At 38.0% G+C, this 25,224-nt stretch overlaps 1 protein-coding gene and 1 pseudogene across 2 annotated transcripts in view; one reads left to right on the top strand and one right to left on the bottom strand.

Annotated features, from left to right (window-relative positions):
- Window positions 1-20,958, bottom strand: part of LDHC (lactate dehydrogenase C) — a 44,480-nt gene extending 23,522 nt beyond the window's left edge. Inside the window, exons 1-3 of one of the 2 annotated variants that reach the window (XM_026512246.2) lie at window positions 20,830-20,958; window positions 13,895-14,012; window positions 3,865-4,038 (exon numbers count right to left, since the gene is read on the bottom strand). In XM_026512246.2, coding sequence (XP_026368031.1) covers window positions 3,865-4,038; window positions 13,895-14,012; window positions 20,830-20,955 — 418 coding nt within the window. In that variant the 5' untranslated portion in view covers window positions 20,956-20,958. The remainder of the gene's footprint in view (window positions 1-3,864; window positions 4,039-13,894; window positions 14,013-20,829) is intronic. The other variant, XM_057317312.1, reaches the window with a different exon arrangement.
- Window positions 9,040-9,210, top strand: LOC113265124 (mitochondrial import receptor subunit TOM7 homolog; annotated as a pseudogene).
- Window positions 20,959-25,224: the final 4,266 nt, after the last annotated feature.

The following is a 25,224-nucleotide window of genomic DNA, read 5'->3' as shown; positions in this document are numbered from 1 at the left end:
CAAGAAGCAAGGAAAATCTCAAATAAACAACCTAACCTCACACCAGAAAAAGAATAACAAAGCATAAAGCCAGCAGAAGGAAGGAAATAATACAGATCAGAGCAGAAATAAAAGATATAGAAACTAAAAAAACCATAGAACAGATAAATGAAACCAGGAGCTGGTTCTTTGAAAAAATTAATAAAATTGATAAACCTCTAGCCAAACATCAAAAAGAAAAGAGAAAGGACCCAAGTAAATAAAATCACAAATAAGAGAGGAGAAATAACAACCAACACCATAGAAATACAAACAATTAGAATATTATGAAAAACTATATGCCAACAAATTGGACAACCTAGAAGTGGATAAATTCCTAGAAACATATAAATTACCAGCAAAGAAATTGAATCAGTAATCAAAAAACTCCCAGCAAACAAAAGTCCATGACCAGATGGCTTTACGGGCAAATCCTACTAAACTCTTAAAGAAGAGTTAATACCTATTCTTCTCAAATTATTCCAAAAAATAGAAAAGGAAGGAAAATTTCCAAATTCATTCTACAAGGCCAGCATTACACTGATAGCAAAACCAGATAAAGACACCACTAAAAAAGAGAACTACAGGCCACTATCTCTGATGAACATAGATGCAAAAATTCTCAATAAAATACTAGCAAACCAAATCCAACAATATATTAAAAAATAATTCACCACAATCAAGTGGGATTTATTCCTGGGTTGCGAGAATGGCTCAATATTCTCAAATCAATCAATGTGATACATTAATAAAAGAAAAGGTAGGAACCATATGATTATTTCAATAGATGCAGAAAAAGCATTTCACAAAGCATGACATCCATTCATGATAAAAATCCTCAACAATATAAATTTAGAGGGAACATAGCTCAACATAATAAAAGCCATATATGAAAAACCCACAACTATTATCATCCTCAATGGGGAAAACCTGAGAGCTTTTCTCTATGGTCAGGAACAAGACAGCGATGTTCATTCTCACCACTTTTATCCAACATAGTACTGGAAGTCTTAGCCACTGCAATCACACAACACAAAGGAACAAAAGGCATCTAAATCAGCAAGGAAAAAGAGAAACTGTCAGTATTTGCACATAACGTGATTCTATATATAGAAAGCCCAAAAGAATCCACAAAAAAACCTGCTAGAACTGATCAACGAATTCAGTAAAGTCACAGGATATAAAATCGACATACAGAAATCTGTTATATTTCTATACACTAATAATGAAGCAGCAAAAAGAGAAATTAAGGAATCAATCCCATTTATAATTGCAACAAAAACAATAACATACCTAGGAATAAACCTAACCAAAGAAATGAAAGACCTATACTCTGAAAACTATGAAGCACTGATGAAAGAAACTGAAGATGACACAAAGAAATGGAAAGACATTCCATGCTCATGGATTGGAAGAACAAACATTGTTAAAATGTCCATGCTGCCCAAAGCAGTTTGCACATTTAATGTAATCCCTCTCAAAATATCAACAGCATTTTTCACAGAGCTAGAACAAACAATCCTAATTTGTATAGAACCACAGAAGACCCCAAATAGCCAAAGCAACCTTGAAAAATAAAAGCAAACGTGGAGACATCACAGTTCTGGACTTCAAGTTATATTACAAAGCTGTAGTGATCAAAACAGTATGATGTATGATACTGGCAAAAAGAGACATCTAGATCAATGGAATCGAATAGAAAACCCAGAAATAACCCCACAACTATATGGTCAATTAATTTTCAACAAAGCAGGAAAGAATATCCAATGGGAAAAAGACAGTCTCTTCAATAAATGATGTTGTGAAAACTGGACAGCCACATGCAAAAGAATGAAACTGGACCACTTTCTTACACCATACTCAAAAGTAAACTCAAAATGGATGAAAGACCTATATGTGACACAGGAAACCATTAAAATCCAAGAAGAAAGCACAGGCAGTAACCTCTTTGACATAAGCCATAGCAACTTCTTTCTAGATATGTCTCCTAAGGCAAAGGAAACCAAATCAAAAATAAATTATTGGGACTACATCAAAGTAAAAAGCTTCTGCAAAGCAAAGGAAATAATCAACAAAACTAAAAGGCAACCTATGGAATGGGAGAAGATACTCGCAAATGATGTATCTGATAAAGGGTTAGTATCCAAAATATATAGGCCAGTGATGGGTAGTAAGGAGGGCACATATTGCATGGTGCACTGGGTGTTATACACAAATAATGAATCATGGAACACTACATCAAAAACTAAGAATATGCTATATGGTAACTAACATAACATAATAAAAAATTATTATTAAAAAATATGTAAAGAACTTACAAAATTCAACATCCTCCAAATGAATAACCCAATTAAAAAACAGGCAAAAGACATGAATAAACATTTTTCCAAAGAAAACATACAGATGGCCAACAGATACATGAAAACATGCTCATTATTCATCATCAGGGAAATACAAATCTAAACCACACAAGATATCACCTCACTTTTTTGTCAGAAAGGCTAAAATCAAAAAACAACAAGTGTTGGTGAGGATGTGGAGAAAAAAGAACCCTCATGCATTGTTCGAAGGAACATAAATTGGTACAGCCACTGTGGAAAACAGTATCAAGGTTCCTCAAAAAATTAAAAACAGAAATGCCATATGATCCAATTATTCTACTATTGGGTATTTACCCCCTAAAAATGAAAACACTAATTTAAAAAGATATATGCACCCCTATATTTTTTGCAGCATTATTTACAATAGCCAAGATATAGAAGCAATGTAAGTGTCCATCAACAGACAAATGGATAAGGAAAATGTGGCATATAATGGAATATTATGCAACTATAAAAAATGAGATTGTACCATTTGAGAAAACATGGATGGACCTAAATGGTATTATGCTAACTGAAATAAATCAGATTGAGAAAGAGAAATACCATAAGATTCCACTCATAAGTAGAATCCAAAAAAAAAAATGAATAAACAAACAAAAAGCAGAGGCAGACCTAAATACAGAGAACAAACTCATGGTTGCCAAAGGGGAGGGGAGGGGAGGGGCTGGGCAAAATGGGTGAAGGGGAGAAGGAGATACAAGCTTCTAGTTATGGAATGAATAAGTCTCAGGAATAAAAGACAGCACAAGAAGAAAAAAAAGATGTGCGATATATATATACACATACACACAATATAATATATATACAATATAATATATTGTGTATATATATGCACAATTCAATTTAATATTCAGCTACAAAAAGGAGGAAATCCTGCCATTTGACAACATGGATGGATCTTGAAGGCACTATGTTAAGTGAAGTAAATCTGACAGAGAAAGACAAATACTGTATGATGTCACTTATATATGGATTCTAAAAAAGCCAAACTCGTAAAAACAAAGAGGTGGTTGCCAGGGGCTGGGGGAGGGGGAAATGGAGAGATGTTTATAGTTACAGTTATAAAATGAATAAGTTCTGAGTCTCTAATGTACAGCATGGTGATTATAGTTCACAATAGAGTTAACAATACTGTATTATATACTTAAAAGCTGCTAAGAGCGTAAATCTTAAATATTTTACCATAAAAAGGAAATGGTAATTATGTGAGGTATTGGAAGTGTTAATTAACCCTACTGTGATAATCATTTTGCAATATACAAGTATATCAAATCATCGTATTATACACCTTAAACTTACACATTGTGTCAATTGTATCTCAATAACGCTGGAAAAAAATCTTGATATTATATACTTTGAATGGGTGCAGTTTATTGTACATAAACATTACCTCTATGAAGTTGTTTTTTAAAAACAGTATGGAAAGATCATCTTTATTCAGTTAAAGGGAGGATAAAAGACTTACCTGGATTTGAAACAATAAGCATCTTACAGTCGGGACTATGTTGGACTATGGTAGGAATGATTGATTTCATGATGTTCACATTACGTTGCACCAGGGCAAGGCGACTTTCTCCCTCCTGTTGGCGTGCACCTGCTGTGACAATAACTAATTTGGAGTTTGCAGATACTATGTAATCTAAAAAGAAACAGAAGGCAATACTTGGATCAAGAATGCTGTAATTACTGTGCCTTACTTCTTTAAAAGTCTATTGTATGACCTTGGTATTAAAGTCATCTATCAGCGTGCCTGGGTGGCTCAGTCGGTTAAGTGTCTGCCTTCGGCTCAGGTCATGATCCCAGGGCCCTGAGATTGAGCCCCACATCAGCTCCCTGCTCAGAGGACAGTCTGCTTCTCTGTCTCCTTCTGCCTCCCACCACTTGTACTCTCTCTTTCTCTCAAATAAATAAAATCTTAAAAAAATAAAGTCCTCATCTATCATAAATAAATAAAGTACACGTACACATCTACCTTCACGTCTGGCATTTGCAGATGAACAGACTTTCCATGTAATAATGTTACATTGCATAACCTGAAGGAGGCCTTGTTACTATGACTTACAATTTTCACATTTTTTTCAAATAACATATTCTACCATCCCTTTTAGCCCACATTCTCATTTCTTATTAAGGCCTGAGGCAATGCAAGTCAACTCTCTCTGGCATCTTAGAAACACCTTATGAAGCTTAGAACTCTGAGAATTTATATCTTTTTCAAGATTCTAAGGATGAGCATGTATTTACTTCTAACTACTATAAGGGACTAGATTTGAGATCACAAAGAAGTTCTTGATCCTTACAAGAAGGTTAACTACTTTTTAAGTCTGATGACCAGTCATAAAACTGTTTTCCCTATTAAATCCAATGATAATATGCTGAATATCCCAAACTGGACTTTTAAAAAAGCACTATACACCTGGAAGTTATTTTCCATATGGATATCAAAAATTAGGGGCGCCTGGGGGGCGCCTGGGTGGTAGGGGCGCCTGGGTGGCACAGCGGTTGAGCGTCTGCCTTCGGCTCAGGGCGTGATCCCGGCGTTATGGGATCGAGCCCCACATCAGGCTCCTCTGGTATGAGCCTGCTTCTTCCTCTCCCACTCCCCCTGCTTGTGTTCCCTCTCTCGCTGGCTGTCTCTATCTCTGTCGAATGAATAAATAAAATCTTTAAAAAAAAAAAAAAATGAGGGGCGCCTGGGTGGCACAGCGGTTAAGCGTCTGCCTTCGGCTCAGGGCGTGATCCCGGTGTTATGGGATCGAGCCCCACATCAGGCTCCTCCGCTATGAGCCTGCTTCTTCCTCTCCCACTCCCCCTGCTTGTGTTCCCTCTCTCGCTGGCTGTCTCTATCTCTGTCAAATAAATAAATAAAATCTTTAAAAAAAATTAAACCATTTAAGATCTCCTATATATCCCATCTCTTTTTTTAAAAAAAAACTTATTTTATGCTTTTATTTGTTTGTTTGTTTGTTGAATCTCTACACCCCATATGCGGCTTGAACTCACAACCCTGAGGTCAAGCGTTGCATGCTCTTCAAACTGAGCCAGCCAGGTGTTCCCATGCTCTCTTAAAAAACGAAATCTGCTTAATTTTAAAGACATTATTGCATCTCCATTTATGGTCATTTCATATCTTTCTAAACCAAAAGAGGAGATAATTTATAAACCATAAACACATTAATGTTTTCCCTGCCTCAGTCAAGATTTTAACTAGAAAGACAAACTTAGAAAGATGGCTTTTCTTAGACTGACATGTTTCATATTATCTAGGAAATTATCTCTCCTTTGTATCAAGTAAAAGACCTATAGGAGGAAGTTCTTCTCTGCACACAGTCTACTCATTCTTGTTCAAAGACCTTGCTTGACGATCACCTTCCATAAAGTCTTATCTAACCACAGAAATCCAGAGTAATCTCTTAATCTCTCTTTCCCCCTCCCTCTTTCCCTCCCTCCTACCCCCTCAACTTTTAGAGGATAAATGGGCAAAAATCCTTGCAACTTCTTCAGAGTCATCGCTCCATAGTTCAGATTATTTGAAATACTATGATGTTCAACAAATATAATTAAAGTGTCTACCAAAGTAAAACATCAAGTCTTTTCATAATCTGCCTCCAAATTATCTTATTAACTCTGTGTCTTAATTTTGTCAGATTTTCCAGGTGCCCTGATTCTGTTAATGCCATCATCCCCTCACCTGTTATTTTCCTTTCTAAATATAACTCAACCCTCTAAGAGACAGCAAGCCATAATGGTCTGGAGCAAAGGCTCTAAAATCCAACTGCCTATACCCTGACTCTGCCACTTCCTAGCTGTGTGACCCTGGACAAGTATTTTGCCTGCTCCTCTGACCCTTAGATCCTCATCTGCCAGACTGAGCTAATAATAGTTTTTCTTTTATATGGTTCTTAAGAAAATGGTTCAGTGAGTTAGTACACAAAAAGTACTCAGAACAGTGCCTTGGGGCACCTGGGTGGCACAGTGGTTAAGCGTCTGCCTTCAGCTCAGGGCGTGATCCTGGCATTATGGGATCGAGCCCCACATCAGGCTCCTCCGCTGTGAGCCTGCTTCTTCCTCTCCCACTCCCCCTGCTTGTGTTCTCTCTATCGCTGGCTGTCTCTATCTCTGTCGAATAAATAAATAAAATCTTTAAAAAAAAAAAAAGAACAGTGCCTAGTATATATTAAATAGTCAATAAATTTCAGCCATTATTGTTGTTATTATATTAGCCAAGTACTTCTTCAAATACCAGTTTCTCCACTAGGCATCTTCCAATCATATCATTCATTAATACCACTCTCGACTGAATTTTTATAGCATTTACTGCCTATAATTCTCAAATAGTCCTTATATATGCTTCCTTGTGTTTACTTTTCATGTTTATGTTGTACTTACATTCTTCACTTGATAATAAGCTCCATAATAACAGGTTTTGATTTCATATTCCTCCCCTTGTTTGACAAATACTTTAGCACCTTCTGTGTTCCCAGCACTTGGGCTCTGTGTTAACTATTGTATATATGAGGCAATTAAAAATATCTTGGATAATCAATAATGTTCCATTGCTCTTCATCATTAGAACTCACTAAATGTATTTTCAAAATGCTTTATTGTGTAGTACATCATTCATATAGAATAATGTTTAAGAAATGTGTTCATTTTTTAAAATATTAAAGTTAACAACTCCATAAAAATCACACAAATTAGAACATCACCAAAATCTTGGAAGCCCCTGCGTACCTCTAATAGGTTGCATCTCTACATCTCATACTCAGAGGTTACCAACCATTCTTCAGAGTGGTTAAAATTATACATGAACAAAGTTGTACCATCTACGCATGTTTAAACAATATATTCAGTGTCACCTGTTTTTGAATCATAAGGTATATATTACTTTAGCTAAATATCATATAACTGATATTTATCCACATTAACTGTGTCCCTGTAGTTCATTGACTTTCACTGTTGCATAATATCACACTGTATAATATATGTAACTTGGTATTCAGTGAATTGTTTCTAGTTTGGGGCTATTACAAATCACATCACTAGTACCTGAATCTTGTACACATCACTTGTACACATCATTCTTGTACCTGAACCTAGTGCACGTGTGCACAAATTTCTCTTGGGAAATACCTAGGGATGCAATTTCTGGGTTGTGGGATATGTTCATGTTCAACTTCACCAGGTAACTGACTTTTTTTTGGGGGGGGGTGAGAAAGAGAGAGAGCATGAGCAGGGGGAGGGGCAGAGGGAGAAGCAGGCTCCCTGATGAGCGGGGAGCCGATGCAGGACTTGATCCCATGATCCTGGGATCATGACCTGAACCAAAGGCAGACACTTAACTGACTGAGCCACCCAGGCACCCTACTGACAAACTTTTAGAAAAGGGTTTTACTCTACTGCATTCCTACATGTCATGCATGAGAGTACCTATTGTTCTACATCCTTTTCCTTTTTCCCTTCCACCTTTTACCCACACACTTTTACCAATCTAATGGCTGTGTAATGATATATTGATACGCCTTTTATTTTCCTTTTCTTGGTTACTAATGAGATTGTCTTTTCATATATTTACAGGCCATTTGAGTTTCTTCTTTTGTGAAATGTTCAAGTCTTTCCCCATTTTTCTATTGGGTTATATATATTTATCTTATTTTTTTATTTTTTAAAGATTTATTCATCAATTTGAGAGAGAGAGCATGAGCAAGAGGGGCTTATTTATTATGCAAGTATTTTTATTCTAAACACTATTCTTTTGTCAATTGTTCATGTTGAAAATACCTTCTCTTAGTTTATGACTTTCTCTTCACTCTTTTACAGGGTCTTTTCATGAACACAAATTCTAAACTTTATATTCTTTCTTTTACTGTTCATGCTTTTTGTTTCTTTGTGTTTAAGAAATCCCTGTCTGGGATGCCTGGGTGGCACAGTGAGTTAAGCAGCCAACTCTTGGTTTCAGCTCAGATTGTGATCTAAGGGTTGTGAGATTAAGCCCGGAGTTGGGCTCCCTGTTCAGTGTGGAATCTGCTTAAGACTCTCTTCCTGTGCCCCTCCCCTGCTCATTCTCTCTCTCTCACTCTCTCTCAAATAAATAAATACATATTTTTTTAAAAAAAAAGAAATTCTTCCCTACCATGAGGTCATAAACATATTCTCTATTATCTTCTCAACAGAAGTTTCACCTTTCACATTTTGGCCCCTAACCAACCTGGAACTAATTTGTATGTGTGTTATCAGACAAGGGTTCAATTTTACTACTTTCCATAAAAACAAGCATTTCCATAACAAAAAATTTGATTAAGTCCATACATTTCCCATTGATCAGTGTTATATAACAATCTTTTGTCTCTGCACTTAATTTGTGTAGCTTTATAAAGTCTTGATATCTCGTAAAGCAAGTTCTCACCATCTTGTCTTCTTTTTTTTTTTTCCCCTGAGAATATCTTGTGAAGATATACCTTTGGCTCAGGTCATAATCCCGGGTTCCTGGGATCAAGTCCCACATGGGGCTTCTTGCTCAGCGGGGAGCCTGCTTCTCCCTCTGCTTCTCCCCCTGCTCGTGCTCTCTCTCTCTCAAATAAATACATAAATTTTTTTAAAAAAATAATATGTTTTTGACTGGGCAGCCCAGGCCATCATCATGGTGAAGCTGAGCAAAGAGGCCAAGCAAACAGAGGCTGTGGCAGCTCTTCAAGGATGGCCAATATGCCATCCACTGAGACTTTAGTCCTCTCATGATTTACCAGGGTTTTAGAGGTGTGCAGATCCTGGAATGCCTGAACCAACTGTTTTGAACTGACTTTGGGGATAAAGGACTATGTTTATTTGGATTTGGAAGCGATCAATCCACAGGAACAACGTGAAAGGCACACACACTAGCTGGGATAAGAGATGTCATTCAGGCATTCACCAGTTGGGTGGCATACGTTTCCACACAGACGCATCTGTGGCAGAGTGGAACCTCTACTGAATTATTTATGATAGACGGCATCAAAATAAGTGTTTTTAATGATCTTTTTAAAAATGTCTATTCTTGGACCTTTGAATTTCTAAATGAATTTCAGAATGAATTTAGTGTGTACAACAACAAAGAACTTTTTGAGCTTTTGACTATGGTTGTATATCATCTATAATCATGAGAAGAATGGACATCCTACAATAGAGACTTACATGAGACTTCTACATGCAAGGTCTATCTATTTATGTATTTAATTAACATCATTCAACAAGGTTGTATTCTTTTCTGAATAAAAGCTCTTATAGATATCTTGTTAGATTTATTCCCACATACTTCCTATTTTTGATAATGTAAATAATAGCTTTAAATTCTTTTGCTTGCTTTTGACATATATAAGTACAATGAATTTTTTATTAATAACTTTATGTCCAGCATCCTCACTAAACTCTTAGCTCTATAAGTTGTCTCTTTTCTTATTTTTTTTTCCTTTACCTTCTTTTTGATTCATTAGGTATGTTTTTCTAATTTTACTTCTTCCCCTTTACTAATTTAGAGGTTACACTGTTTCTACTCTTTTAAAGTTTATCACAGAAGTTACAATATGCATATTTAAGTTATCAAAGTCCAAAGGTAATCTTCACCTTTCCATCTTCCCTAATGACTGAAGAACTTAGAACATTACTTCATTCCCCACTACCAGATTTCACACCCAGATTTATATGCTATATTTTTAATTTTTTTAATCCCATAAGACATTATATAGTTGTATACAATTTATATTTGTTTAGATTTATCCTCATTTTTACCATTTTCTGTGCTCTTCATATTTTTCTTGCATCTCAGACCTTGTATCTAAGATCACTTTTCTTTTGCCTTACATATGTATTTTTGCATTTTTAATTTTTTTAATTTTTAATTTTTTTAAATTTTTTATTTAAGCTCAATTTAATTAACATATACTGTATGATTAGTTTCAGAGGTAGAATCCAGTGCATCAATTGCATACAACACCCACTGCTCATTACTTCAAGTGCCCTCGTTAATGCCCATCACCCAATTACCCCATGCTCCACCCACCTCCCCTCCAGCAATCCTCAGTTTGTTTCCCACAGTTATGAATGTCTTATGGTTTGCCTCCCTCTCAATTTTCGTCTTATTTTATTTTTCCTTCCCTTCCCCTATGTTCATCTGTTTTGTTTCTTAAATCCCACATATGAGTAAAATCATATGGTATTTGTTTTTCTCTGATTGACTTATTTCACTTAGCATAATACCCTCTAGTTCCATCCACATCATTGCAAATGACAAGATTTCATTCTTTTTGATGGCTGAGTAATATCCTTACACACACACACACACACACACACACATATTTTGGCTTTGCATTTTTATTAGTGAGGGTCTGATGGTAACTTGGTCTGTCTGAAAATGTCTGTATTAAAACCTTATTCTTGGGGCGCCTGGGTGGCTCAGTCATTAAGCCTGTCTGCCTTCAGCTCAGGGCGTGGACCCGGCATTCTGGGATCGAGCCCCACATCAGGCTCCTCCGCTGGAAGCCTGCTTCTTCCTCTCCCACTCCCCATGCTTGTGTTCCCTCTCTCGCTGGCTGTCTCTCTCTGTCAAATAAATAAATAAAATCTTAAAAAAAACAACAACAACAATCTTATTCTTGAAAGATACTATTGCTGGGTAGAGATTCTGGGTTGACGTTTACTCTCTCTCAGCACATTAAAGATATCATTTCATTGTATTCTGGTTTCACTGGGCTGTTGATAATAAGTCAGTTACTCTTTTTCTGTAATTTGTCTAATCACAATTTTTTCTTGTCTTTGCCTTTAGTGTCCTCTAATTTCACAAGAATGTGTCTAGATAGGGATTTTGTATTTATCCTCGAGATTATTTGGCTTGAGTGTGTGGGTTATTTTTCATTAGTTCTCAAAAATGCTCAATTATAAATCTTCAAATATTTCTTCTTCCCCATTCACTTTTCTAATTAGATGTACATGACATTTTATCACTTTATCCTCTATGATTCTTAGCCTGTCCTATTTTTTACTTCTTGCTATCTTCTTCGTAATTGCCTTAGATTCATTGTTTCTCTCTTCTTCAAGGTGTCTGCTCTATTATTAAATCCATTAATTGAGTTTTTAAAATTTCATTCTATTTAACATTTAGAAGTTATATTTGGCTATTTTACTTTTCCTTTTTTAAGACTTTATTTTATTTAATTAATTAATTAATTTATTTATTTATTTATTTATATTTGTGGGGGAAGAGAGTAGGGGGGAGAGGCAGGGGGAGAGAATCTCAAACAGATTCTGCACTAGAGCACAGAGCCCAACACAGGGCTCGATGCCATGACCCTGATCCCATGACCTGAGCAGAAATCAAGGGTTGGACGCTTAACTGATTGAGCCACCCAGGCACCCCTATATTTGGCTATTTTAAAAATATGGGGTTTTTTTTAATAGTTTCCTGTCTCATACTGATACTTTCAAGTTTGCCCTTTATTTCTTTAAGTGGAATAATTATAGTTAATTTCTCATTTGTGTTTCATAATTTCAACATCTGAAATCTATGATGGCCTTTTCTGTTATCTCTGGTTCTTGCTCATGCATCTTCTTGGTACATTTAATTATTCCTACTGGGAGATGTTCATTTTTTTGGAATTTTATTTGTGGAACTTCTTTGAGGCCTGAAATACAGTGGGTTTCTTCCAGAGACTATCTTAAGTCTTTTTTTTTTTAAAGATGTATGTATTTATTTATTTATTTGAGAGAGAGAGAGAGAAAGTGGGGGGAGGAGCAGAGGGAGCGAACCTTCACACAGACTCCCCACTGAACACAGAGCCTGACTCAAGGCTTGATTCACTGACACATGAAATCCTGACCTGAGCTGAAACCAAAGAGTCAAATACTTAACCAACTAAGCTACCCAGGAGCCCTAAGACTATCTTAAGTCTTAACACTGATGGAGATTTTTTTTGGAATTCAAATAAGGGCCAGCTGGTGGCTACAAATTCTTGGCCACCATTTCCCTCCTTTACTCAAGCAGCTGAAACACTTGATTTTACTGTCGGTCCCCAGAGGTAAGGAGAAAGGAATTACTTCTAGGTTATCTTTATATTAAGGAATTGGCAAATGAGGGCCAGCAAGCCACATCTGGCCCATCACCTGTTTTAGTAAATAATATCTCATTGGAACATAGCCACACGCATTCACATGCCGTTGATCATTACTTCAGAATTACAACAGCAGAGTTGAGTAGTTTTGACGGAGACTGTATAGCCCACAAAACCTAAAATATTTACCATCTGACCCTTTACAAAAGTTTACTAACCCCTGATGTAGTCCATTTGGGTTCCAGCTTTATGCAGTTAATTCCTATAGAACTCCCCAAATTAAGCTCTGTGTCCAGTCTCCTAAATCCTGTGAGGCAGTGGAAACCAGAATTGAACCTCACTAAGTTTGACTAATGCTAGCTAGTGGAAACTAGCTACAGTGCTTTGCTTAACTCTCTAGTTTCCTGACTTCACTCAATGCCTATTCTGAAAGTGTCTTTATGAAGAGCATATCAATTCTTTAAGGACTGATAATTTATTTCTTTCATATTTTATGGAGTTTTGTTATTTACAGCAAAAAGATTGATCCACGTATTTATCCTGCCACATCGCTAGAAAATAAAGGCTGAATGGCTTTTTAAAGTATTTTAATACAGTAAGAGCTCTTTTAACCTGACTCTACTGAACTCAGTAAATTAACTGATATAAAACATACTGATATCTAAGGCAACTGAATACTCTCAACTAGTAGACTTTCATATGGGAGGTCTGTGTACTTCTGCTCATTGGTTGTTGCATATCAAGAATTAGTCATGTTTATATCCAAATGTATTTATGCCAATTGTATCTATTTAGTATATAATATGAGTTAAGTCACTAAAATACAAGTATGAAAGAAATGCATGGTAAAGATAACCAGTATATTCAGGATTGAGACATGAATAGATGTAACACAGAACATATGAACTAAATTAGTAATGTTTTATTTTTTTTGCTGGGTGTTAGATACACTGACGTTTGTTATACTTAAACTCTTTTTATATGTCAAGTATTTCATAATTAATTTTTTAATGACTATTTCTTTTTTTAAGATTTTATTTATTTATTTGAGAGAAAGACAGAGAGAGCGTGAGCAGGGCGAGTGGCAGAGGAAGAGGGAGAAGCAGACTCCCCACTGAGCAGGGAGCCCAATGTTGGGCTCCATCCCAGGACCCTGAGATTATGACCTGAGCTGAAGTCAGAAGCCTAACCGACTGAGCCACCCAGGTGCCCCTGTTATCCCCCTGCTTGTGCTCTCTTTCAAATAAATAAATAAAATCTTTTAAAAAATGATTTAAAATAAAAAATTAACCTTTTAAACTGTATGTCCTAATGAGAGTGGTGCTATTTTTAATTTCATATTTAATGATAGCAGTTTGGTAAAATTCATTACTCTTTTTTAAAGCTCTGAAAAGAACTCTTTAAATTAAAATTAACCTTTTCCAGAGGTAATCTTTGAAGTATTAAAGAAAAGACTGCCATGCTGAAGATCCATCATTTCTCCCTTCAATTTGTCCACTGCGACATCAACGAGGGTGAGTTCATCGGCCAAATCCTAAAATACATGAGAGTTTTGAATAACATGTTCTGAAGAATGTTCCTATTTCAGTTTTAGAAAATGAGAAAAATTCGTGTGTGACTACTTTATAATCAAAGTATAGTTACATTTTAAAAGAAAAAATGATATAAAAGTGATAGTTTGTGAATGTGCCTAGAGTGACCAGAAGTCAAGGTAAGCAACAGAATGTAGCAAAAATTACTAATTGCTTTGCCTTCGTATAATTGCTAAATTTTTAGAAGTGGCTTTTTTTCCACTTCAGATAATAGTTTAAAAATGATGATGGGGCGCCTGGGTGGCACAGCGGTTAAGCGTCTGCCTTCGGCTCAGGGCGTGATCCCAGCGTTCTGGGATCGAGCGCCACATCAGGCTCCTCCCCTGGGAGCCTGCTTCTCCCTCTCCCATCCCCCTGCTTGTGCTCCCTCTCTTGCTGGCTGTCTCTATCTCTGTCGAATAAATAAATAAAATCTTTTAAAAAATAAAATAAAATTAAATTAAATTAAATTAAAATTAAAATTATGAAAAGCTATTAAGTTCTTTCAAAGGATTGTATTACATTTAACCTTTCTGCCTAATTTCTGAATTGGCTGAAGTTTTTAGTATGCATCCTTATGGCCAAAATAGAAAGGTGGCCTCCTGTGGGAACCCATTTCATGCACAGCACATTTAACATCGGATCTCCAACCTAGGGGTAGATGGGCATATAACCAGACCATAGCTCCCCGTCGGCCAGCCACACAACCATGAGGGTAAACAATGGATACATTTAACAACCATTCTGTTTTTTACTTTCAGCACCATATTCAATAAATTTCAAGAGATATTCAACACTTGATTATAAAATAAGCTTTGTGTTTAATGGTTTTGCCCAACTGTAAGCTAATGTAATTGTTCTGAGCATGTTTAAGGTAGGCTAGGCTAAGCTATGATACGTGGAATAGGTGTATTAAATACATTTTCAACTTAGGATATTTTCAACTTATGATGAGTTTACTGGGACATAACCTCATCATAAATCTAGGAAGATCTGTATAGTCTCCTTTTTGCTTATCCTAATTTGAATTGAGTTTACCAAATGAGACAGAATACAGAACTATATAGAAGGAGTGTTTTCCCTCGGATTCCAGTGGCCAGATTCTAAAACTGAGAAGTAAGGCAAAGGGGTCAAAATCTCTATTTGCTACTGTTTTTTCTCTGCTCAGATACCATCTGACCTTTCTGGAAAACCGTAGATTCTAAAATGTACTAAATCATGTGTTATATATCAGGAATATGAGGAAGATAAGCAGTCTCACCCAGAAGGATCACATATCACTTCCAAGCTAACTGGTAAGAAAACCAGATCATGTTTTTGGATCCATTTTTATATTAGTCTGTGTATCTGTCTGGGTCTGAACAGGAAAACAAAAACCACTCTAAGCATTTCAACATATGGTATTTAATATAGGGAACTGGTTAGACAGCTGTTGGAGGGCTGAAAGGACAAAGGGGGAACATGTGAGGTAACTCAGAGATAGATCACAGTATGAAGCTACTACTCCTAAGACTGAGGGAACAAAGAGAGAGACTAAAGGAGGTGCTTCATGGAGCCAGGCTCAGACCTCTGGAAGAAGCAAAACCTGGCTGCTACTGATACCACTGAAGGAGCAAAATGAGGCTGGGAACTCCAAAAGAAACTGGAAGCTAGAACCAACTGCTACCATGAGGTAAAGGTCTGCCGATGAGTTGAAACTGAACAAAACAAAACAATGAGCAAACAGGAAGGAGGTCACCTCTCCACTCCTGACTTCCAACTTCCCTCTAGTGCCCCCTATTGGCAGAACCTAACAAGATGCCAACTGGCAAAGGAGAAAAATTTTATGCAGAGATCCAGCACCAGCACCACAGAATACAGAAAGCTGGATTTGGAGTTGAGTGACAATAATTTAATAACCAACACAGCCTGCTTTTAAATTGTATTTCCAACTTGAATTATATCTCTTCTAAACAAATTACCAGACAATTCTCTTTTCAAGGGAATCTTCCCAGCTCTGTTTGACTGCCAAAGACAGAACTCAAATAATCCCTAAAAGGTTTTGTTTTTTAAGAATTAACTATATCTATGTGAGTCATTTCTCAAATAGAATTCCAAATAGAGAGTCTGGGTTTGTTTAGCCTGTCAGAATCTTTTAAGAATAGTTATGAGCTGGTTGCCCAAGTGGCATAGTCTGTTAAGCATCTGAGTCTTGGTTTTGCCTCAGGTCATTATCTCAGGGTCATGGGATCGTGCCCTGCATTGGGCTCCATGTTCAGCAAGGAGTCTGCTTAAGACTCTCTCTCCCTACTATGGACTCTGGGAAACAAAGTGAGGGTTGCAGAGGGGAGGGAGGTGGGGGGATGGGCTAGCCTGGTGATGGATAGTAAGGAGGGTACATATTGCATGGAGCACTGGGTGTTATACGCAAACAATGAATCATGGAACACTACAACAAAAACTAATGATGTACTGTATGGTGATTAACATACAGTCACCATAACTAACTCTCTCTCCCTCTCCCACTGTCCCTCCACCCCAGGTCTCTCTGTCTCTCAAATAAATAAATAAATAAATCTTAAAAAAAAAAAGAATAGTTATGATCATTCCAGGATCTCTTTTCCAGGGAGTTCTAGAATAACCATAGTAAGGTAAGAGAATAGTAAAGTAAGAGAAAAGTAAGAGAACTAAAATCAATCTAAGGAAAACTCCTAGGACCACTTTATTCTGTACAGCACAAGGAAGTAGATGTACTGTTATGCTTTAAAATCCAACTTTCAATGATACATGCAGGTGTTACAGTACTCATGACAGGTATATGTCCCTTGAAGTCAATAAACTATGTAAATATGCATATTTTAATATCCTTCATCATTTTCCATTTATTCAATTCACATCATTGTGAACTGGATATTTACCAGTATACTATGGATTCTAGTAGGAAATACATGGGCTCCAACAACTGACCTTCTCTCACAACTGGAGTTTGGAAATGTCATGATAATGTGTCTCGGAGGAGGCTTTTTTTTGATTCATTTGCTGAGCACTCAATAAATTCTTTTTTTCAAAAGATTTTACTTTTAAGTAATCTCCCCACCCAATGTGGGCTCAAACTCACAACCCCAAGATCAAGAGTCACATGCTCCACTGACTGAGCCAGGCAGGTGCCCCATTCAATAAATTCTTTTTTTTTTTTCAATAAATTCTTTGTAACTGCAAACTCACATCCTTCAGTTTTAGACTTTTTCTTTTATCTCTTGAATAATTTTCTTCCCTTTATTTTTTTCTTTTTTTAAAAGATTTTATTTATTCATTTGGGGGAGAAAGAGAGAGAGAGCAAGTGGTGGGGTAAGAGGGAAAGGGAGAAGCAGACTCCCCACTGGGCAGGGAGCCTAGCGTGGCACTCGATCCTGGGACCTGGAGATCATGACCTGAGCTGAAGGCAGATGCTTAAATGACTGAATCACCCAGGTGCTCCCCCCTCCTTTATTTTTTCTTACTGAAATGTCAGTGAGTGATAGGACCTCCTATTGGTCCTCTAATTTCATCTCTTTTCTATATTCCATCTTTGACAATCTGCTTTCTAGCAGCACAGTGGAAGTCAAAGGGTTCCTGCTTCACTGTCCAACATGTAGACCTTCAACTAATCCTACTGTTTTCAATAAGATGCCTGTCTTTACTGTCCTTGATGTCTTGAGTGCAGAACCTGACTGATTCAATTTCTCCAAGGAATATACTCCTTCCCCTTGCATGCTGAGATGTGAGAGGTGGTTGCTTGGTAGATTAAGGTGCAGAAGAGAATCTGATGGTTTTCCTTCTGATCATATAAACTTTGAACCAATTCTCCTATGTTTGCCCCATCCCTTACTTCCACTTTGTGAGGCAGTTGGTACTTCCAATTCCTGAGCCTTTCTTGGGGTTGTGAAATTTAACTGGCTTTGCTTCTTCTCACCTTCCTCTGCCAGTTTTTAAAAATTACCTAAATAATATAGTAAAGCTTTTAAGAACACAACAGGATCTGTGTCCAGATTGCCAAGGTTTGCATTCTAGCCCCTTCACCTATACTAGCCACTTGACCATGGGCAAGTTACTTAATATCTGTGCTTCAGTATTCTCATTTATAAATGAAGATGATAACAGTACCTATCTCCCAAGGTTGTTTTAAAGATTAAATAATATCTTAAAAATACTTAGAAAAGCAAAAGGCTTGGGTTTTTTTGTTTTTTGTTTTAGATTTTATTTATTTGAGACAGAGATTGTGAGAGAGAGCACAAGTGCAGGGAGGGGAGTTGGAGAAGGAGAAGCAGACTCCCCACTGAGCAGGGAGCCTGATGTGGGGCTTGATCCCAGGACCCTGAGATCATGACCTGAGCTGAAGGCAGACACCTAACTAACTGAGCCACCCAGGTGCCCCAAGAAGCAAAAGTCTTGTACACTGAAAAACACAAACATTGCTGAAACATATTAAAGAAGACACAAAAAAGTGGAAAGACATCACATGATCATGGATTGGAATACCTGATATTGTTAAGATGTCAACACAGCCAAAACAATCTACAGATTCAATGCAAACCCCTATGAAATCCCAATGACATTTTTTAAAGAAATAGAACAAAATCCATTCTGAAGAATCTTAAAGGACTCCAAATGGCCAAAACAATCTTGAAAAAGAATAAATTTGGAGGTTTCATGCTTCCTGAATTCAAAACTTATTACAAAGCTACATGAAAATAGCATGGTGTTGGCATAAAGACATGTAGACCAATGGAATAGAGAGCCCAGAAATAAACTCTCACATATATGGTCAAATAATTTTTGACAGAAGTGCCAAGGCCATTCAATGGGGGAAAGGAGAGTCTTTTCAACAAATCATACAGGAGTAAGTGGATATTTACAGGCAAAAAAAAGGAAATTGGACCTATACCTTACACCATGTACATAATTAAAAATGGATCAAAGATCTCAATGTAAGACCTAAAACTATATAAAACTCTTAGGAGAAAATATAAGGAAAAAGATTCATGACATTGGACTTGGCAATGATTTTTGGATATGACACCAAAACACATGCAACAAAAATAAAAACAAATAAATTGAGCCTGGGTGGCTCAGCTGGTTAAGCATCTGACTCTTGATATCAGCTCAGGTCATGATCTCAGGGTCGTGAGACTGAGCCCTGTGTTGGGGTCCATGCTGGGCATGGAGCCTGCTTAAGTTTCTCTCTCTCTCTCCCTCTGCCCCTCCCACTCCCCTCCCACTCGCTCACTCTCTTAAAAAAAATAAATTGAATTACATTAAAATTAAAAATGTCTGTGCATCAAAGAACACAATCAGCAGAGAGAAAAGAAAACCATGGAGTGGGAGAAAATATTTGAAAATCACAAATTTGGTAAGAGATTAATATCTAGAATATAAAAAGAACTCCTACAAATCAATAACAAATAACCCAATAACCTAAAAACAGGCAAAGGAGGGGTGTTTGGGTGGTTCAGTCGGTTAAGTGCCCGACTCTTGATTTCAGCTCAGAGCATGCTCTCAAGGTCCTGGGGTCAAGCCCTGCATTGGGCTCTGCACTCAGCAGGGAGTCTGCTTGAGATTCTCTCTCTTCCACTCTCTCTTTGCTCCTCCCCACCTCCATCACCCTCCCCACACACACACACTCCCTCTTTCTAAAAATAAATAAAATCTTAAAAAAAAAGGATTCTTGGGGCACCTGGGTGGCTCAGGTGGTTAAGCGACAGACTCTTGATTTCAGCTCAGGTCATGATCTCAGGGTCCTGGGATTGATTACAGGCTCCATATACAGCGGGGAGTCAGCGTGAAGATTTCTCTCCCTCTCCCTCTCCCTCTGCCCCTCCCCCGCTCACATGCTCTCTCTCCCTCTCTAAAATAAATCTTTTTAAAAAAATAAATAAAGGGGTACCTGGGTGGCTCATTCTGTTAAGCCTCTGCCTTCTGTTCAGGTCATGATCCCAGGGCCCTGGGATTGAGCCCCACATTGGGCTCCCAGCTCATCCGGGAATCTGCTACTCCCTCTGCTCCTCCCCCCTACTTGTGCTTCCTATCTCTCGTGTCCTCTCTCCCTCAAATAATTTTTTTCAAATTAATTAAAATTGAAAAAAAAGATTATCTCTCTCCCCCCTCCTTCTGTCCTCTCCACTCCAACATGTGTGCTCCATGTGTTTGCATATATATATGCAAAGGATTTGAACACTTCTCCAAAGACATACAAATTGCCAACAAGCATATGAAAAGATGCTGCAGAAACAGAAAGGAAAATTAAAGGACTTCCATTGTTATTTTACCAAATTTGGTACTTTTAGTTTTATAATGAGCAGGTAATACTTACACTTGAACAAAAAAAAAATTAAAGATTTTTTATTTTTAAGTAATCTCTATACCCACGTGGGGCTTGAACTCACAACCCTGAGATCAAGAGTCCCACACTCCTCCAACTGAGCCAGCCAGGCGCCCCTAAAAAAATTTTTTTTAAGTATAACCTTCTGGGAAGTATGACTTTCACCCATTACTCTTCCAGGAAGGTAAGGAATGGGATCATTTAAACAGAATATTAACAAAATAATGCAGTCAATGTGTCTCCTATGAATCAATTTAAATAGTCTAACAATGCGGGACACATGGTAAACTCCAAATAAATATTTCTTAAATTATGTCAAAATCAGATAAGTGAATACACATTTGCTGTCAGAAGATTAGCCCTACAACCCTGAACTCACCAACATCTACAAGACCTAAAAATTCTTACTTGATTTTCAGCCACAGGATAGGCTTCTTACTTACCTTCAATAAGATACAAATAGCACAAGCCATGCCTACAGCACCAGTTCCAACAATGGTGATCTTACTCTGGGAGATTTTATCTTCCCCAATTAGATTCTCAATAAGCTTCTCCTTGATGGTTGACATTTTGAGAACCTGATAGGGATAATGAAATTTCAGTGGAATCAAACTCCCTAAATTGATCACTCTCATAGGTATCAACGTGCTAACCACACTGAATATCTAAGGGCTTAGCTATTTAGTTTGCAGAATACTGGAGCCGAGTGCGGTGGGAAAGCGAAAAAAAGGGGTGTGGAGAGGTAGAGAAGAACCAGTCTACCTAGGGGCTGGGGACCAATAAGCTTTTTTATTTCTCCCGACCCTCAAGCCATCATTTTCACCCCAGTACTAGACACTCACAAATGCTTTGGCGCAGCTTAGTACAGACAGCCGGAACACGCCACGCACTGCCTTTAAGGAAGATTAAAAACAGAGAGAGAGAGAGAGAGAAACCACCAACGGCAGTCGAGGTGCGAAGCCCTATAACGGTTACTCTCTGGACCGCCACCGCAAGAACGCTCTCACGCACGACTCTTTCGTCAGCACGCAAGCTCCGCCCACCGCTGGCCCAGGCGCAGGCGCATTGGCAGGCACTTAACGCCCTCTGGTTCCGGGAGGGGGACGGGTTCCAAGTGTGTGCAGTTGCGTCCTCCTTTCCCCTGCGAAGAATTTTAGGCAAGTTTTAATAAAAGTGTGCAAAAGAGGGATATTGGAAGTATAGTTTCATTTCCCTCAGCCAGCCTAGGCCTGGGGCTGATTTTAGTGCTGAATTTTTGGAAACCCTCATGTCTATAGGCTGGTGGGGAGGGCCAGGCTTGAGACCCCAGTGGGAAAAAGCTCTTCTGGGAGCATCTCCTGTTCGTAGGGCGGTGCCATCTTAAGACAGTGTCTGAGGAGATTGCTTCCAAATTGCTTCCAGATGACTTGCCTCTTTCTAAGAGGGCATGCTGAAGGGACCTGAGCCCCAAAGATGAAGAATTTAAGTAAAGGGTGGGCTTGGGAATGACCAACCTGAATTTGAAGGACGGACTTTTCCATGTACTTACCATACCGTTGTCTACACATTTATTTGCAGGAATTTAAAACATTATTGAGGGGCGCCTGGGTGGCTCAGTTGTTAAGCGTCTGCCTTCGGCTCAGGGCGTGATCCCAGAGTCTTGAGATCAAGCCCCACATCAGGCTCCTCCGCTGGGAGCCTGCTTCTTCCTCTCCCACTCCCCCTGCCTGTGTTCCCTCTCTCGCTGGCTCTCTCTGTTAAATAAATAAATAAAATCTTTAAAAAAAAAATTATTGAGCTAACTTCAGGATGGAGTGCTGACATAAAGATTGAATTAAAGTAGTAATGAAAAGGAAAGGCCACATCTAGTTTTCTACGGGTGGTTTTAACTTATACCAAGAATTTATAACCACAGAAGGGGGCACAACTTCTTCAATCATCTTTTGTTGAGTATTTGCATTTGAATCCTTTTCCATTTTCTGTTTCAAAGCCTATGGTTTGTTTTTAATGTAGTACACACCATGCAATCACCCTGCTTAAAACCTCACCATGGCTTTCCATTACACTTAAAATAACCAATTTTTTAAGTTACTTAATTTTTTATTAATTTCAGAGGTAGAATTTAGTGATTCATCAATAAAATAACTAATTTTTACCACAACCTAAAAGACATTCACAATTTGGCCTCCCCCTAGCCCTCCAACTTCATCTTAAGACACTCTCACCTCACTCCCCTCCAGGTTCTGGACAGCTTTTACCTTGGCTCAGGACTTTTTGCTGTTCCCTATTTCTTTCTTTCTTTCTTTCTTTTTTTTTTTAAGATTTTTTTATTTATTTACTTGACAGAGATAGACAGCCAGCGAGAGAGGGAACACAAGCAGGGGGAGTGGGAGAGGAAGAAGCAGGCTCCCAGCGGAGGAGCCCGATGTGGGACTCCATCCCAGAACGCCGGGATCACGCCCTGAGCTGAAGGCAGACGCCTAACGACTGCGCTACCCAGGCGCCCCTGCTGTTCCCTATTTCTATAAAGTTCTTCTCCAACCATTCTCAAAGTTGATTCCTTATTTTCAGTCTTGAGCATAAATGGCACTTTCTCTAGCTTTCTTTGACCAATGTCAATTACCACCACCTCCCAAAATCTCTCCTATTTCTCTTATGGCACTTTTCACAAACTATCAACCCAAGACAGAAGCAGCAGCCAATGCTGGTCCTGTACTACCATTTGCTTTGTGTGCTCACTTGCACAGCAACTCCGGTACTTGTACCTCATTTAACACTCAGTTGAGAGGTCGGCACTGCTGGCCAGGATGACCAAAAGGCCTCTGGTGGCAAAAGGAGGTATCATCTTGGTAGCGACCAAACTCCTGATATAGGTGACGAAAAAGGCTCTTCATTCATACCAACCCAAGGTGCAGGGCACTGCCTGAGTGGGCTCTCTGGGCGGCTACAATCCAAGCTAACTTAATCATTTTGCTTGACTGCAACAATCTACTTACAGGAGGGCCAGGATTTGTACATTCCAAAAACTGCCAAACTGTAGTAGGAATGCAGTAAAGATTTCTGAAAGAGCATGGCTTTGAAGTCCTGACACTTTTACTTGGCAACATGGGCTTTAGTGCAAATGTTGACCCACCTACATGCATATATATGGACATATTTATCTATATATATGGGAAAACTATGTTCTGAACATTCCATTTGCTTCCCCCACTAACTGGCAACTTGTGTAAAGTGGGACTAAGGCATACTTAATCCACTTCCCAAGGTTATTAAGACTAAAATGAGATCATATTACATTTAAAAGAATCAGGGCTTCTTGCAGAGCTGGCCTATTCCTTGCCTGGGATAGGAAGATACAAGTTGATCCCGGAACACTTTTTGGGCCAGAAAATGAGGAAGCTTTACAAGATTAAATCTAAAAAATTCATGAAAGATTAAGCTAATAAACTTTAAGCATTATTTTTCATGTTGGTATTGACTAATATCAGGTATGAAATTAATAAATGTAAATAAATTTTTTAGTTGTCTCAAAGTTTACAAGAGGCTATGGGCGTTAAGTACAGGTTTCTATTTGGAGTAATTAAAAAGTTCTAAGATTAGATACTGGTGAAGGCTGCACAAGTATGCAAATCCACAGAATTAAACTTTAAAAGGTCAATTTTATGTGTAAATTTTATCTTAAAGGCTTTTTTTTTTTTTTTGAGCCTATAGAAAAGCAAATCCTATTATACTACTTGTCCAGACTACATAATTTGCAGGGGTGCCTCATTCAGTTAAGCCTCAACTCTTCGTTTTAGCTCAGGTCATGATTGCTTGGGAGACAGAGCTCCAGTTTGGACTCAAGTCATGATTTCATGGGTCCTGAGACCAAGCTGTGCTTATGGCTCTGCACTCAGCAGGGAGTCCGCTTGAAGATTCTCTCCCTCTGTTCCTCACCTCCCTCTCTCAAATAAATCTTAAAAAAGACTACATAGTTCAATCTTGTCCTTTTACATTTGAGACACACTTGGGAAAAAAAAAAACATAATTCTCTTCACTAGCTCTCAGGAAGTAAACTGGTGAAAGAACCTGGAGACATGATGGCAATAAATTTGTTCTAGTTAGCCTCTAGGAGTATTCAGGCCTGGGTAAGGGTCATAGTTGTAGATGTATTTTGAGGAAAACCTAAAGACAACTTTCGAGTGGACAACCACCAGGACTATTTGCTTTAAAATTGTCAAGTGCCATTATGTTACTGGCTTCCAGAGGGCAAAGGTTCTTAAAAATCTGTGTTTCCCGGACACCTGGGTGCCTCAGTTGATTAAGCGTCTGCCTTTGGCTCAGGTTTCGATCCCAGAGTCCCAGGATCCAGGCCTGTATCAGGCTCCTTACTCAGCAGAAAATCTGCTTCTCCCCTCTGCTTGCCACTCCCCTTGCTTGAGCTCTCTTTCTCTGACAAGTAAAATCTTTAAAAAAGAATTTTTTTTTAATCTGTGTTTCGCTATAGTGACCAAGTACCACTGCGTATGTTGTTAGCAAATGATATGTTTACATTCATGTATAGAATGTCATCTACAGAACTTGTAGGGTACCAATTATTATTAGCACTATTATCAAGTTATCTCATAGTAACTTGGGCTTGGTATGCTAAAATGATTGATTATAATGGAAATGGTACCGAAACAACCTAATCCATCTAGTCACATCCTTAATATATTAGGTCACATTACAGTCTCATCATTTAGTAAACAGTATACCTTAAAAAAATCATTGCAGTGTTGCCTAAGAATACCCCAACGGGTCCCAATAATGTAATGAGTAAGTAGCAGCTTTACTTAATAAATTCAGAGTCATTGTCCACAAAAAAAAAAAAAAAAAAG

The sequence above is a fragment of the Ursus arctos genome, unplaced genomic scaffold (genome assembly GCF_023065955.2).
Source record: "Ursus arctos isolate Adak ecotype North America unplaced genomic scaffold, UrsArc2.0 scaffold_23, whole genome shotgun sequence".
Classification (NCBI taxonomy): domain Eukaryota; kingdom Metazoa; phylum Chordata; class Mammalia; order Carnivora; family Ursidae; genus Ursus; species Ursus arctos.
This window is presented reverse-complemented; position numbering and strand designations above follow the sequence as displayed.